The sequence below is a fragment of the Rissa tridactyla genome, chromosome 6 (assembly GCF_028500815.1).
Source record: "Rissa tridactyla isolate bRisTri1 chromosome 6, bRisTri1.patW.cur.20221130, whole genome shotgun sequence".
Lineage (NCBI taxonomy): Eukaryota > Metazoa > Chordata > Aves > Charadriiformes > Laridae > Rissa > Rissa tridactyla.
Window position 1 is genome coordinate 2,965,136 of NC_071471.1, and position 14,547 is coordinate 2,979,682.

Here is a 14,547-nt window from a genome sequence, read left to right on the forward strand (position 1 = left end):
AATTTTTTTCCCCCGGATCGTTTCTGAAGGACAAAAAAAGCCTGTTGTGTGAAACAGGGCTTATTTTACACTCACCAGCTGCGGGTCTGGGCTGAAAAATGGCTTGTTGGGGGGACCAGCACATAGCTGGAGGCTGCCCGCCTCTGCTGGGTGGCGTGTGAGGCATCCACCCCTCTTGGTTCACCCTGGATTCTCAAAACGGATGAGGGGACTCACGTGCCGCTGCCCGGCATGGGTAATGATAACAGATAAATGCCCCTTTCCTCCTTCCCCGTGACTCCTAATTTGATAGCTTTTATCCTCTTTGCGGTAGGCGCTTTGCGTTACTCATAGTAAGGATCAGTGATGCTCTCTGAGACGACGATGACGTTGGTCGCGGCTGTGTGACTGATCCCAGCCTTTGCTGGTGGGTGACAAAAATGGAAGGAAGGAAATGTGGTGGGACCAGCCTCCAAAAAAAAAGAAAATGTTCAAAATGTTTGGTGAGCCAAGCAATTGCTGAGAGTTTTGTTTCATGTCAGAGGAACAACTATATTTATTTTTCAACCTTTCTTATTTAAAAAAAAACCCCTAAGGTCACCCTCCTCCCCCAGCCTTTCAAAGTCAACATCAGTTCAAACTGAAGAATGGAAACATCTTGTTTTCAAAACACTGAAACAAAGTAATTTATATTTGCCCCTGCTTTTCACTTTTTCCCGCACAACAGAAACAATTTGGCAAAGTTTGTATAAACGGTTGAGAGACGTTTGGGTACGCCACGGACTGTGCTGGCTGCTTTCTGAAAAACGGAGGGCTGGGAAGTGACAAGTGTTCAGTGGAGCAGAAAAGTGAGGTTTTTTTCCCAAATCTTTGATGGACGAGGAGCAGCGCAGCGGCTGCTGGAGAGCTGATGCCACCCTTCTCAGGCTCTGAGTCTGCGCGGGAAGTCGTGGTGCTGCAGATATTGGCCCGATCCACTTGAGTGGCTGTGGGTATTGTAATAAGGGCACGACTGCATGAGAAGGGAAATTTGCTGAGCAATTTTTAAGGTGCTGTTACCCTGAAATTGCCGTTCCCTCTAGAGTTGTGTTGCTGTGGGGTCACGGCTTTCATAGTCAAACAGGAAAGTCCGCTTGGACCAGGCTTGCAGCAGCAGGTCCTTTCTCAGCACCTTCATCCGTCCAACTCTTCTGTGGCTGGTGAGGAGGATGGAGATGATGTGAAGCCAGCAGCACCCCCCCAGCCTTGCCTTGGGACCCCGTTCCCTTCTTGTCCCTCAGGTTTGAAATCACTGCACTTATATCTTCTCGAGATGTGCAGGCTCTTGTAGTTCCCTCTCTCCTTTCTCTGTTCACCCTGAACTTGCACTGGAGTTGGGTAGGCTTCCACGCTGGGTACCTCTTCTGGGATAAAGTGATGTCTCCTCAATTAGGAAAGCTAACGAAAATAAGCTCTCTGTTGTCCTAGCTGGTGACCTTTAGTAAGTCTGCTGCAAGGTGCCAAGTTTCAGAGTATTACAGCAGGGATGTTCACACATCAGATTCAGATGTGCCAGAATAGAAATAAGACCTAACATAAATAATCTAATTAAGAAAATAATGACTGTTTAAAGGCAGTGTGAATTTGGCACCTGGAATACCTCTGCATGCTTTAAATCCCACGGGGATGCCTCTCACAGCCTCATAATGCCTTTGAACACGGTGCCGCCGTTTTCATGTCGCCCTTTTCCGTTCAGGGGGGTTCGGAGCACTGGTTGCTCGCCGCTGTCCCGAGAGCCCAGCTGGGACATCAAGAGGTGAAATAGTTGTGGTAGGAAGAGAAAATCCTTCTCAGAAACATGATGGATTTGCCTGATCGCTAGATTTTCCCTACCATGTATTTCTCGTTCATTTAAGCTGCTGATAGGAACATCAGGGGATAAACGCGCTATTAAAATGGAAGCAGAGAAAGAAACAGCACCGGGTAATATCCCCCTCTGAAACACAACCTCTCCCCGGGGCAGCAGGAGTTGTCAAAATCATGTTTGCAATGCTAACGCTTCGGTAGGGAGTTAACCCTGCCGGTGATCACACGGATAATTCCCTTTAAAATTATTGTTTTACCTCGCTCCATCCAATTGCTCAAGTTGTTTTGCTATCCCGCGGATCTTTCCGTTAATGTCAACAAAATGATTATAGACTGCAACAGCCTCAAGACGTTTCACCCACCGGAGCGCCGGTGAAATGTTTATGGTGCAACATGTTGAAAGCAGCGTTTGACGTGTAAATGTCAGGAACAATCAGCTTTCCCGTCACCAGAACGAAAACGCGCAAATACAGGTGCTGAAAGTGTCACATGCACAACCAAAGAGTGACTTTATCACAGGCCATGTGAATTGCTGTGTAAATGGCCAACCCCAGTGTCAGAAGCGGTGTGGAAAAGCCACCGCGACTCTTGGCTAGTGATGCCGTGCGCCATTTCTGATTTGTGAATCGCTGTCGGCAGCATGGTCCTTCCTTCGGCATCAGTGACCGAGCTGATGGCGGGGAGGTGGATGAAGGGCGTCCATGAGGACGGCAACACTGGCCATGGATCAAAGCTCTCTGCTGGAATGAAAACCAGCTTTGGTAAGGATGAAGATGGCCCCTGGGAGCCACCTGGGCTGTCTGGAAATGGGTGAAGATGCCTCTGTGGCTGTGCGGCTCTGGGGGCCTCAGCTAGATACCTCCCTTCGTGGCAAAACCTGCAGAATAAGGTTTCGTGACAACGATGAGTGTCTGGAGCCCCTCGATTCACGGGCACCAGGTGAGGAATCCCCGTGTCCCTGCAGGGTGGTACCCGTGCAGCGGGGCTGGCGTCCCCCATCTCTGTCCCCCCATTCAGGCTGGCACCATCCTGGGTGTCACGCTTTCTGCTGGCGGACGGGTGGTCGAATAGAGGTTGCTGTCACCACCAGTCCCACTGATGCCGAAGTCCCACCGACTCCAGTCCCGCGGACGCCGAAGGTGCCCGGATCCACTGATGATGGTTTCTGCGACCCCCACAGATTGATCAGAACGACATGTCTGCAAATAAACCCTTATGAATTCCCCGTTGCATCCTCGTTTCTTCGTAACAGAAGCTACAAAGAAAAGTTTGATGAATCAAGCCAGATCTGAAGGCAGAAGATATTGAAATCTGGAAGATTTAATTTAATATTTTTATTACATATTATTGAAGCCCTGATTATACCCCCGCCCTCCAGGAATTTATTTACCGAAGGAAAATTATACGACTGATTACAAGATTGCAGGTTCATTTTCACTGCTGAGAACTTTTTTTTTTTAACAGCTCACGTTACACTTGCATGACTTGTAAAGTTTTGTAACATCCTGAAATTTTTAATGCTACGTTGCAGAAAGGTACTCATATATAGATGAACTAGGCAGAATATTTGCTTTGCAGTCTTTTTAAGGGGAGAAAAAGTTAGTTTCTTGGTTTGAAGAGGCCTGTAAATGGTTTCTTTGAGCTGTTGGATAGTGAGTTCACAGGGTGCCCACAGGAGCTGCCTCGCGCTTGTCCTTCAGGCTGAGTGCTAAGGGAGAAACTGCGAGAGGTGTCTTCAAAACATGACAGAAGAAGGGATGCTTTCTACGGGGGAATAAAGATAAATTATGCAGAAATCGTGACTGTCATGTGCATGGAATTACACTGGCGAGATCCCCGTGGTAAATATTTGATGGATAGGACAACATCTTAGTCATAAGCTCAGTTTTTCCAATAAATCATGGCACCTGGGCCTTTTAAATCATAATTCAAGTCAGCCAGCACTGCATAGCGAGTTAAGGTCAGGAGAGATTTCCAGACGTATTATGATGATTACCTAACAATTCGGTTAATAGAGCCGTAGAATTAGATGAGCTTTTTGTCAATTCCGATGTCACAGCAACAGAGACCTTTTGACTGAAACAACATCATGAATATTGGATAAGATCCTGCAGTGCTGCTCCTCCGTGTTAGGATATTATCCAAGGATGAACGTTATAAATACATGAGTTATACTGTTCACTTTCCAGTTGGTAAAAACAAAGAAAAAAAACCCCCATAATCAAGTTCCAATACACAACTAGATATAATATAGCTTTTTCTTTTTATATATATCTGTATATATATCAAGTAAAAAAATCTAAAATAGTTGGAAGTAAAAAATGAAAAAATAGCTGATTGTGTTATTTTTTTCTTTACAGTGATATGGTAGCAAATACAAGACAAATGAGTAATAAACCTTTACATAAGGTGTTCTGGTCCCATCTCCACCAACAGGGCTCAGACTAGAATAGAAAATGGAACAAAGTGGTTTTTGGTTTTTGGCTACAGCTTCCCCAAGTGACAAAGATGATGTTGATAAGACAGAAGGAAATTATAGCACTAAATAAAATAAAACAAAACTCCAAAGTGTTTTTCAAAAGACTTTAAACACCATAGGGTAGAATTCACTTCTGAACCAGGGGAGCAAGCACAAGGCATCACCAAGTCCTTCTTAGGCTGAGAATACTGTATGCTCACCCTGGCCTCAAAATGCATCCCTTTTGTGCCACCTTACCACAAACAACCCTCTGTCAATGCTTTTTTCCCCCCGTGCAGCCAATAGTAAAAAAAGCAAAGCCACAAATCCATTGAATGGACCAGGCCAGACGCGAGACCTCAGTGATGCGCAAGTGGTTGGCTGCCCTTGGCCCGGGGGTGAATTTTCCCCAGAATCCTTTACATTGAGAAGGTCAATTGATTAAGCTTGGCAAATGGTCACACTGAGCCCTATTTTGGCTGTAGAAAAGAAAGAAGTACTAGTCTCAGCATAAAACAAGATCATATAGACGGTCAACACAAAATGTTATTCTTCTCAGTTGTCTGCATAATAATAACATCATGTTTGCATATAGAACAGCTTTTGCATTATTGCTCTACTTATAAGAATATAGTAAGGAACTTATAACAGACTCGCACATTACAAACTTAAGGTTCTTTGGTGAAGAATGAGAAAACAGTATTTTAGCTGAAATTTGATCTCAGAGAAGTTTTCGTTTTTATCTGTTGATCCTTTGGATTCTCTCGCAGAGGAGGGAAAGGTACTGAGTCAGCTTTACCATTGCGACGATGGCGACCCCGCCGATCATCATGCAGGTGGGCCAGAAGAGGGAGTGGAACAGCACGTTGGAGCTGTACAGTTTGGTTAATATCACGTTCTTCTGAACACCTTCGGGGTCATAGAAGCAGGAGAAGCGTTGGTACTTCCTGAAGTTTTCCATCACGACGCTCACCAGCGACATGGATTCCTCGTAATTCTTGCCGCACTTGGGGATGTATGAACACTGGGAAGAAATCAGAGGGAGAAAAATGTATCTCCAAACCAGATACAATGTCTGTTTTCAGGTGGCAAGCCGGAAAATCTCAAGATGATTATGCTTTTCATAATACGAGTGGAATACTATTAAGCTAATAATAAATTTATCACACACAAAGCTCAATATTTTGCACATCGACGGAATTTCCCATTGGAGAACCTCCAAGTGCTGTACAAACATTAATGCTTTAATCTGCACAGCAGCCTCGTGAGATAGGTGAATATATTATTATTGCTAATTTACACATGCAAAATCGGAACTGATGAAGTACCTCTTCATCTTAAGCAGCATGCATATGCTCGCGGTTAGATGGGAAATCGACTCTCTGTAAATACAAATCTGGTAGTTCAGATCTCATTTGGATCGGATCAAAGCCATCATAGCGGGCGCAGGAGTTCACCCGCAGAGGAGAAGGCTGATGAGAGACCTTTACAGCAAGTTTCCCTTGGGGGTAATGCCTCGACTAGGGACAAATAGACAGTCTGGGACAAAACTCAGTTTTCCTGCTGGACAACCCAGAAGACTTTCATTCAACCTCTAGCTGAAGATCAGCCTGGCTACCAGGATGGCTCTTAGTCTTGTTTTTGCTCTTGACCCCAGTGCAAGCCCAACAGCTCCTTCTCTCTGAAGGTGCTACTTGAATTTCAGTCTCAGTCACAAAGGAAAGAAGATTTGGGGGTGGCTCTTTCTAACGCAGTTTCAACCTAGAATTCCCAAAGCATACTTAAAATAAGTTAATTAAAAAACTAGCTTATGGAGTCCATGCATTGAAGATATTCCTTGGGACACGGAGGATGGTGGCTCTGGGCTGTGCTGACCATTCTCTGCAAAGAGCTAGTGTGGGCCGGTGAGGTGGTGAGCAGACACAGGAGGACTGAGGCCACATCTGGATTTTGACCTGGAGCAGAAATACATGAATTTGTTGTTGCTGCTGTTGATCTGGAAGAGGATTGATGGGAGCAGCCCAGGGCACCTCGCTCCCTCCTCTCTTCTAGACACTCACAGCCCTCCACAGCTGCAGGTTTTCTTCAGCTGCCCAGGATTTTGATTAAATTCCCTCCCCAGGCAAGACTTGCTTCAGGAAAGGTGGAATCTGCTGTTTAACTTCTCATTGAATGCGCCTGGGGTCTCCCAGGAGGTCACTGCTCCCTCCCAGTTATGGGGTGATCGTGGATCCCACCAAAACCTGAGTCATGCGGTGATGGTGCTCCCATCACACTTCCTGCCTGCGCTGCAGAACCTGCTTGTCCCAGGTGAGCACCTAAAGTAGCTCCAGATAGTTTAACGAAAGCCAGTTTTGCAAGGGAGAAAAAAAATGTTTTGATTGAAATAATGTGACCCGTGGCTTTTGATTATTATTGTTTTAATGTATATACTTTATAAATTTCCCTCAGTTCTTTTTCATGACCATGCTGTGACTTTTTTGTAAGGTACAGTGAAAAATCCCTACTCTTAATAATGATCAAAGGATTAACCTCGTAACGGGACTTGATTGATTCATTGGCAAGTTTATTAGCACAGAATATGATTTGAAGCGCGGCAGAAAGATTGCCTGGCCTTAGCAGACAGGAGCATTAAGGGTAGAGCACGGCAGCGCTCCCATTATGAATATTTCATAGAGCTCTAGAAATTAGAGATGGAAAATATCAGAGCAGTAATATCTCATCCATCTTCCTGCTGGTGCAGGTCTTCTCCCTCCAGGATATTCTCTTGCACTCTGCCCAGCTTTGTCTTAAATGTCCAAAGCCACAAGCCCTCTTCCAGTGTCGATGACTCTTTAATAGGTCATAATCTAATAAGGAGGGGAATTTCTTAGTGAAGCGTACCTCATTTTCTTTTACTAAATTATGTGCTATCGCTGTCGCAACAGCAGTATTTCCAGCTCAGATGCTTTTTTTGTTGTTGGTTTCTTTTTCTTTTTTTTTCCTTGCAATTTTGACGCTATACGTTTTTGTTTCTTGAAGTCCCAGCTGTTAGTATCCTGAGTGGGGAGATTAAACGGGGGCTTGGCCGCTCTTGCCAAAGTCCGTCCCCCCGCCCTTGGCAGAAACCAGCGGGCACATAAAAGCCCAAATGATGACAGGTTCCCACACCCAAAGTCCATGGAAAGGTCCCAGGAGCGCAGCGGGGGGAGGTGAGCCTCCAAGCATTTTCAAAGGAGACCAGATGCTGATGCAGAACTTGAGCTGTTGCCTCCCGGACCCGATGGCACGGAGCCACCAGCTGCGTCGGGCTGGTCGGTAGCGTGAAGCTGTGAAATGCAGTTGTGCAAGGCAGGTTGATCTACTTTGCCTCTCGGCCAGGCTCCTTGTGCTGGAACCATCTCTCTCTCCAGGCTGTGGTCTCCCACGCGCTCCCCAAGACGTGGGTGCCCTTTACCTCATGTGCTGTCTGCCCCGTCCCGGTTCTCCTGAGCTCCTGGAGGCATTTGGCCTCAGCTTTGAGGAGGTCCTCAGCACAAGGACTCTCTGTGTGCATTGATGTGTGGTGGTGGGGTGCTCCTGGCCTCCATCCACGCCTCAGTTTCCCCAGCGAGACCCCCGGGACAGCACAAGGCTGGCTGTGCCATGCTGCGTAGTTCACGGGCAAGGAAGTAGACATGGATAGTGGGATGTTTTGAGGGTTTTCTTTGGTTTGATCTTCATCTAGTTTTCCCCAATGCCCGGCCCGGATTTTTATAGCCACAATTGTCACGCTGTACGTGTGAATGTAGACTACTAAATCCACGCTGTTCTGTTACACCTCTGCATTGTCAAACACTTGCAAATCTGCAAGTAAACAATGGCGCGCTCCCTACCTCAAGTGAGGATTTTGTGGTACAACATGAGAAAAATGCTTCTTTCTTGCAATCTGATCACAAGAAGGACGTAGCAGACAGTTACAGACAGAACTTGTTATTGCATTTCCAGCTCAGCTTTTCTAATTTGAAGGACGGGATAGGCAGCCCGTATGACCCACCTCTGGACGTGCCTGCTCCAGCGCCCTGCTCGGTGCAGAGATGCTCAGGGACTTCTCCACTCAAGTTATGAATCTCTCTGTGGTGGAGATCACACAACACTTCCAGGAAAGCTGGGGGCAATCTCATTTAAGACAATGAAGTCACATCAACAACCCTATTGCCGGGGAGGCCCCCAGTTCAGGCTGGGCAGAGAAATACCTGGCTCTCGTCACACGTCTGCGGTTGGGGGGTATGTCCCTGTCACGCTGAGCCAGGAAGCTGGGACAGGAAACCCCGATAAGATGTGCTGTGGCGACCGCTGTCAGAAAATGGTCAGGATGTCAACGTGCACCTCTTGGAAAGTGCAACGGGTTTGAACCAAGAGCTGAAGGAGGAGCTTTGTGTCTGCGCTGGCCTGATATTGATTCCTGCAGATGGAATTCTGCAGCCTCACCCCAGAAACGAGCCTGCTGGGAGCCGCAGCCCGGCATCGCTGCTCCCCCCGCGCCACGCACACTCCTCTCCGGGTTGTAAATACCCCAACCTTCAGCGGGAAACCATGAGATCCCCCGTGACTTCTGAGTCTCAGGCAGTTATAGCCGGCACAACGGCGATGCCGGTGATTAAAGCTTGCTTGTTATCTCACTTATGGCGCATGGGTATAAATCAGCCGTAGCTCCGATGACAGGAAAAGAATCAAAATGATATAGTATGGGATCGAAACGGCGCCTCTAGAACCGCTTTAACTACCGCAGCCCTCCCTCAGGGTGACAGCCCAGCTCGGTGGCACGGGTGCGAGGGGACACCGGCCGATTTACCTCTCCCAGGGGCTGCGACAGCCTCTGACAGCTCGGAGAGGGAAGTGCAGCGGGGAAAGCACTGAAGCTGCTTTGGTTGTAGTATCGACAAGGGGCTGGGCTTGTCTTAAAGGCTGGAGGTAAAGTATGCGCAGTGAGAGCACGGAAAAGCCACGAAAAATCTTGTGCGCCGTTCTGGGAAGGCCTGGAGCAGCTGGGCTGGTATCCATTTACTTCCCGCTGATTCCCACCGGAGACTGGCAGCAGCGTGCTGCGGAGCTCAAGATAAATTGCACCGACTCCTCACCGCGCCTCGTGGGCCGACGGCTAGGTTAGGCGGCACGTCTCCCCGACGAACCATTATTTAAAAACGAAGCGTGTTTTGCTCCCTCCGCGTGGGGCTCAGCGAGGCTGGCGGGGGGTTGCGGGACCGTTTGAAGGTCACTGGTGTCGGCCTCGGAGAGCAAGCGACGTCCCCAACTGAGCCAGGGCTCAGTCAGCCAGGGACGGCTTTTTTTTGGTGCTTATTTGGCAAGGAGAAAGATAGGAAACGCAGACCTGAATAGGTGGATGGAGACAGCCAGGCAGCACCCACTGGAGCATCACCCTGCGGAGGGCCGCTCGCCTCCGGCCGGGGCAGAAGGAGCACCCATCCGGGGAGATGGGCTCTGCTGGTCGGAGCTTGGAGTCTCTGCCAATCCCGGCCAGGCACAAGAAGCCAGGCGTTTTACAGACATTGCAAACTTCCATTCCAAACCGCGTTTGGATTCAGGTCACGTAGCCGGCAGCATGTCAGGAAAACCTAGGGATCCTCCCGAGAGTGGAGCTTAACCTGTAAAACAACCTTGGGCTGGAGAAGTATTAACTGTGCCCATGTTAAATGAAGAGGAGGAGGCATCTGGGAGAATTTCAAAGTCCGTTTCAGCAAGCAAAAATCATCAATAACAGAATGTGGAGACTTAGGCTGAATCTCTTGATTTATTTGAATCCAGCGGAGCACGGAGACCGATCTGATCTGTTTTAATCAAATTGTGGCATGAGCGTCACTGGATTTTGCTTCTGCCCCAGCAGAAAGTGGGGTCTGTCCTGCCACAGGCTTCCCGAACGGCGAGTGTCTCTTTTCTGCAGGGATGCTAAACTGGGGGGGGGACGATGGGGCACTTCTCTCCGTTTCACACTTCAGATCCAGAGGACTCGGTCTCTCTGACACAGGAGCTAATTATCCCGCAGAACAACCGGCCCGGTGCAACCACTCTGTGCTTTGACTAATTTTAATATCGCTCATCTTAATATGCAGAAGTAATTTGGTCTAGTGAGCTGCTGCCATAAATAGAAACGCGATAGGTTACGTTGTCAGCAGCCTGAACCGGGCTCTGCTGTCACGGGCCGTGCTGTGCCGAGCACCCATAGTTTGGGGTTGGGTGACCTTGGGTAACTAAGTAGTTAATGCAGATCCGGCACTTGCAGGTCTAATGACAGCTGCATCCCGGCAGGCTGCGGCTTGTGGTCGGAGGTAGATACGGAGAAGGGAAGGTGGGACGAGGGACATTTCTGGGCCCGATCCTGCCCGGCTGAGAGCGGCCAGCCAGCTGCGAAGAGGCGGTGCCGTGCCCCTCGTGATGCACAGCACCGCGCCGGCCGCACAGCTGGGGCTGCGGGATGGCCAGGAGGTGCCGTCTGCGCATCCGCCGCCTTCGTTAGAGCATCCAGGCAGGGGCCGGCTCCTTCCGACCTGGACGGACTCGCGCTGGATTTTGCACTTTGCTGAAGCAGAGGGAGGAATTCTTCTGCAGATTTCTTAAAAATCTTTTTTTTTTTTTTTTTTTTGGTTGAGTGCCTGGAATCAGGGAAGCTGTGCGGAAAAGGCAGGCTGACTCCATAGCTTATACGTGCCCCAAAGCCAGGCCTTTAATTTTTATGGTGCTGCTTTTATCTCCCCAACACCTGCTCCGCACGCTTTCAGCATCTTTGCAGCATCCGCAGGGGCTAAGTGCTGTGCCTTGACCCCAGAGGCACATCTGACCTCGGCGGAGATGCTCGGGGCGCAGAGTTTGTCACCAGAGATGGAGAGATGTCTGCGGTTAGACGTGGGGCTCTCGTCTCCCCCCACCGCCTTGCCGGGCCCCGCAGTGGTCATTTCTATTCTCCCTGCCGCGGATGCTCCGTGCGCGTGGCTGGGGGTGTTCGCTGTCACGCAGAGCCGTACCCGGGTGGGAAGTGACTTGTCCACAGCTCCACGAGAGTACCAGTGTGACAAGGGCGCAGCGCTATCCCCCGTCACTGCCGAGGGATGAGGGAGGCTCCAGCCCCTCCATCACCCCGCGCGGGATGAGCTGCGCTCCCTGCACGGGATGGAGGCGGAAAACTGGCCCCTCCAGAGACGTGAGCTCAGTTTGTGCCCTGATTTCTGCTTTCTCTGCCCTGTATTTACCAGGGAAGCAGGAGCTGGAAGCCTCATATCGCTTTAAAGTGAGGAATGGGTATAACGAGGTGAGCAGCCCTCCAGAAACCCATTTAGGAAGAAATATTATTCAGCACTCCTACCTCAGAATTAATTTTCATTGTTTCCTCGGTGTGGTAGAGGAGAAGCTTCTGGCCAGAAGAGGTGAGATTAACGTACACCTGGAGGCAGGGGTACTGAGAGATTTTCCAGCAGTCTGGACCGCAGCTAAATGAGCAGTTGAAGGTTTCTGTGATGGATGCATTGAGGAGCGAGCACTGAGCCTCTTCCGTCCAGACACTAAGGAGGAAAAAAAAGAGACATTAGAGCACGGGGAGAATGGGCAATAAGCGCTAAACACAGCTCGGGCTTTGCATCAGGGATATATCAGGGGGCATCTTGCAGGAGACGGTACTTTTGCAGGGCTTTGAGCAAAGGCTGGACTTTCCCACGTCACACATCGCAGAGGGTGTGTTATTCTGTTGCACCCAAAGTTTGCGCTTTGGGCACAAAAATACCCAATTTACTTGTGTCTGTGTATAAATGAAAAGGGAACTGGGCCTTTTAGTCTGGAGAAGGGGTATTTGAAACCGAAGGGACTCAGCAGAGGTGTCAGAGGAGAAAGCTGAGCAGCCTGCCCTGGGGAGAGCACAACGCACGCGGTGCTGCCTGACGGGACGCCCTGGGCCAAGACTCGATGGTGAACCACAACGTGCAGTTCAATTTGAAGTGAAGGCTGGGAGGGCGACTTTGAATTCCCAGGGTACGTATATGCATACGCACGAAGACACGGCGCCGCGGCAGTGGTACCACACGCAGCTCCGCCCGTGGGCAGGCTTTGCCTAGTGGCCGTTTGCTCCATTTTTCGTAAGTTGAAAGTCAGCGGTTGTAATCGTTCTGGAGGATTTCAGCTCATCGCCACGTCACCAGCGGCTACAACTGGAATGATGGAGCCTGGCTGTGCACTGGCAACGCTCACTTGGGCTTCTTGCATGTATTTAAAAATCTACGGCTGTATTTTCCTAGGGGATGAAGGCAGTGGGAAAGGCAGAGTGGCATTTTTCCCCCCTGGGGAAAACTCGGGGGTGTTTTTTCCCCCCTGGGGAAACCCCCTTTAGCCCCGCTCACGGCTCTCCTGCCCCTCGCCACCAGCAGGCCGAGGCTCTGCTCGCCCCTCGCCAAACCTACCGAAGGCTTTAAGTAAGCGATATCAAAGATTTCTCACTAATTCTCTTGGTATTCTACTTCGGCAGTAATTCTGCTTCTATATTCCGTTTTACGTTTATATTAAAAATTATGCTGTGATTTCTGGGGGAAAATCAAGAGAAAGGATTTTTTATTCCCCCCCCCCACCGCCCCCGTCCCAGGCAGTGTTTTTTGGAGGGTTATGGCTGTCTGTAAAGGAGAAAAACCCCTAAGGAGATCTGGCTGCATGAAGAGAAGTGACACAAAGACTCCTGGGTTGTCTTCTTTTCCTGACTTCCACCTTTCTGACTACTGTTTTATTCATGCACGGGGGCAATAAAGTAACACCTACCTACAAGACTTGTGAAGATGGAATATTTAATACTTGGTAGGTGCTTTGATATCTTCTGGCAATTTTTCCACATAGTTTGTAATAGAAATCCTCTCTTTCTACATGAGCAATTTTGACCTTAGCAACCTCCGCAACTGACCCTGATATTGCTCAAAGGTCTGGGAGAGCAGTTTGGAAAAGCAAATGCTCTTTCTTGGATACTTAACAGGTCTCGATCTCTGTTCTCAAAATCTAAACTTCGCCTGGATTTAAAAAGGGGACAAATACTTTTATTGCACAAATAAGATGCCGCAAATCAGTACAGCTTATCCTCGGGCATCGCCACTTTTTCCTTATTGTTGCAAGGTCAAGAAGGAATATTTTCCTGCAGGTGCACCAGTATAATTGAGGATGTTCACACCAGTTAACCGTCGGCACTTATTGTACGTGCCTAAAGGTGGATAAACCAAAACATGCCAAGTATTGGCCGCTGCCGCCGGGTGGTTTTGGATGTGACAGACTAATGTTTCCATCCCCAATTACACGTTTTTCATTCTCCTAACTCCACTGATCGGGGCAGAGAAAACAATGTTGACAGTCTTATTACAGTCTGGGCTGGATTTTAAATAGGGCCGGTGCTTGAGAACCGATTTCAAATGCTGCTAATGAATCACAGGCCAAACTTTCTGCTCCGTGACGGAGAAGGAAGCCAGAGAAGGCCTCAGAAAGAATTAAGTGCAGTGCAGTAATGATGAAAGATGATCTTTCACTTTCAGCAAATTACTGTATTTCAGGAGGATTTCACTTGTTAAAATGAAAGTAATAACCTACATGGAAAACTACATGCCACAAAGCAGCTTGATTTCTTTCCCAAATTAATTCCCCATTCTTCATTTGAAAGCGCGTTGTTTCTCAAGGCCGCTAAATATTTTTGCTGTTTTCTCCCGAGTTTGGGCTTTGCAGCAACGGCCCCTGAGAGGGTTCAGCAGGCTGCGGCCAGCGGAGCTGCATGTAACTGTGGCAAGTCGAGAGCCTATGGGTCAAGATTTTCCTAATCTTGATCTAATTCTTCCCTCGCTTATGCCGGTATCACTCAACTGGATTTCACTGTAGTTATGCCTAATTCATACTGGGGTACGGAAGTGGAGAATCGGTGTTGAAAAAAGGAAAAATTCTAAAACTTTAATAAAAGGGGTCAAAAGAATAAGCCACGAGGAGTCAGGTGGAGCAGAGAGTGTGAGATGAGGGTAACCATCCCGAAATTACCTTTGCATGTAAGACCGCAGCAGGGTGATTCCCAGGAGGAAGTACATCATGATAGAGCACACCATCATGGCCAGCCCGAGGAGTATGGCCCGGTCTTCTCCAGCTTTTAGGGCTGTGACTGTTTTCCTTTTGTCCAGGAGGTCGTGATCCCTGATTTTTTGGTAAATATTTCTGAGGTTGAAAATAATACATTCTTATGTGAAGTTCATAGTTAAGCAATGAACCCTCTACAGGGTGGGCAGTTCCACCTC

The 14,547-nt window shown here is 48.6% G+C and overlaps 1 protein-coding gene across 4 annotated transcripts in view; it reads right to left on the bottom strand.

Moving 5' to 3' along the window:
- Positions 1 to 598: 598 nt before the first annotated feature.
- Positions 599 to 14,547, bottom strand: part of LOC128911761 (calcium-activated potassium channel subunit beta-2) — a 158,926-nt gene continuing 144,977 nt past the window's right edge. For 3 of the 4 annotated variants that reach the window (XM_054207119.1, XM_054207120.1, XM_054207121.1), the window contains exons 3-5: positions 14,297 to 14,467; positions 11,619 to 11,814; positions 599 to 5,306 (exon numbers count right to left, since the gene is read on the bottom strand). In XM_054207119.1, the coding sequence (XP_054063094.1) occupies positions 5,022 to 5,306; positions 11,619 to 11,814; positions 14,297 to 14,467 (652 nt within the window). In that variant the 3' untranslated portion in view covers positions 599 to 5,021. The remainder of the gene's footprint in view (positions 5,307 to 11,618; positions 11,815 to 14,296; positions 14,468 to 14,547) is intronic. The other variant, XM_054207122.1, reaches the window with a different exon arrangement.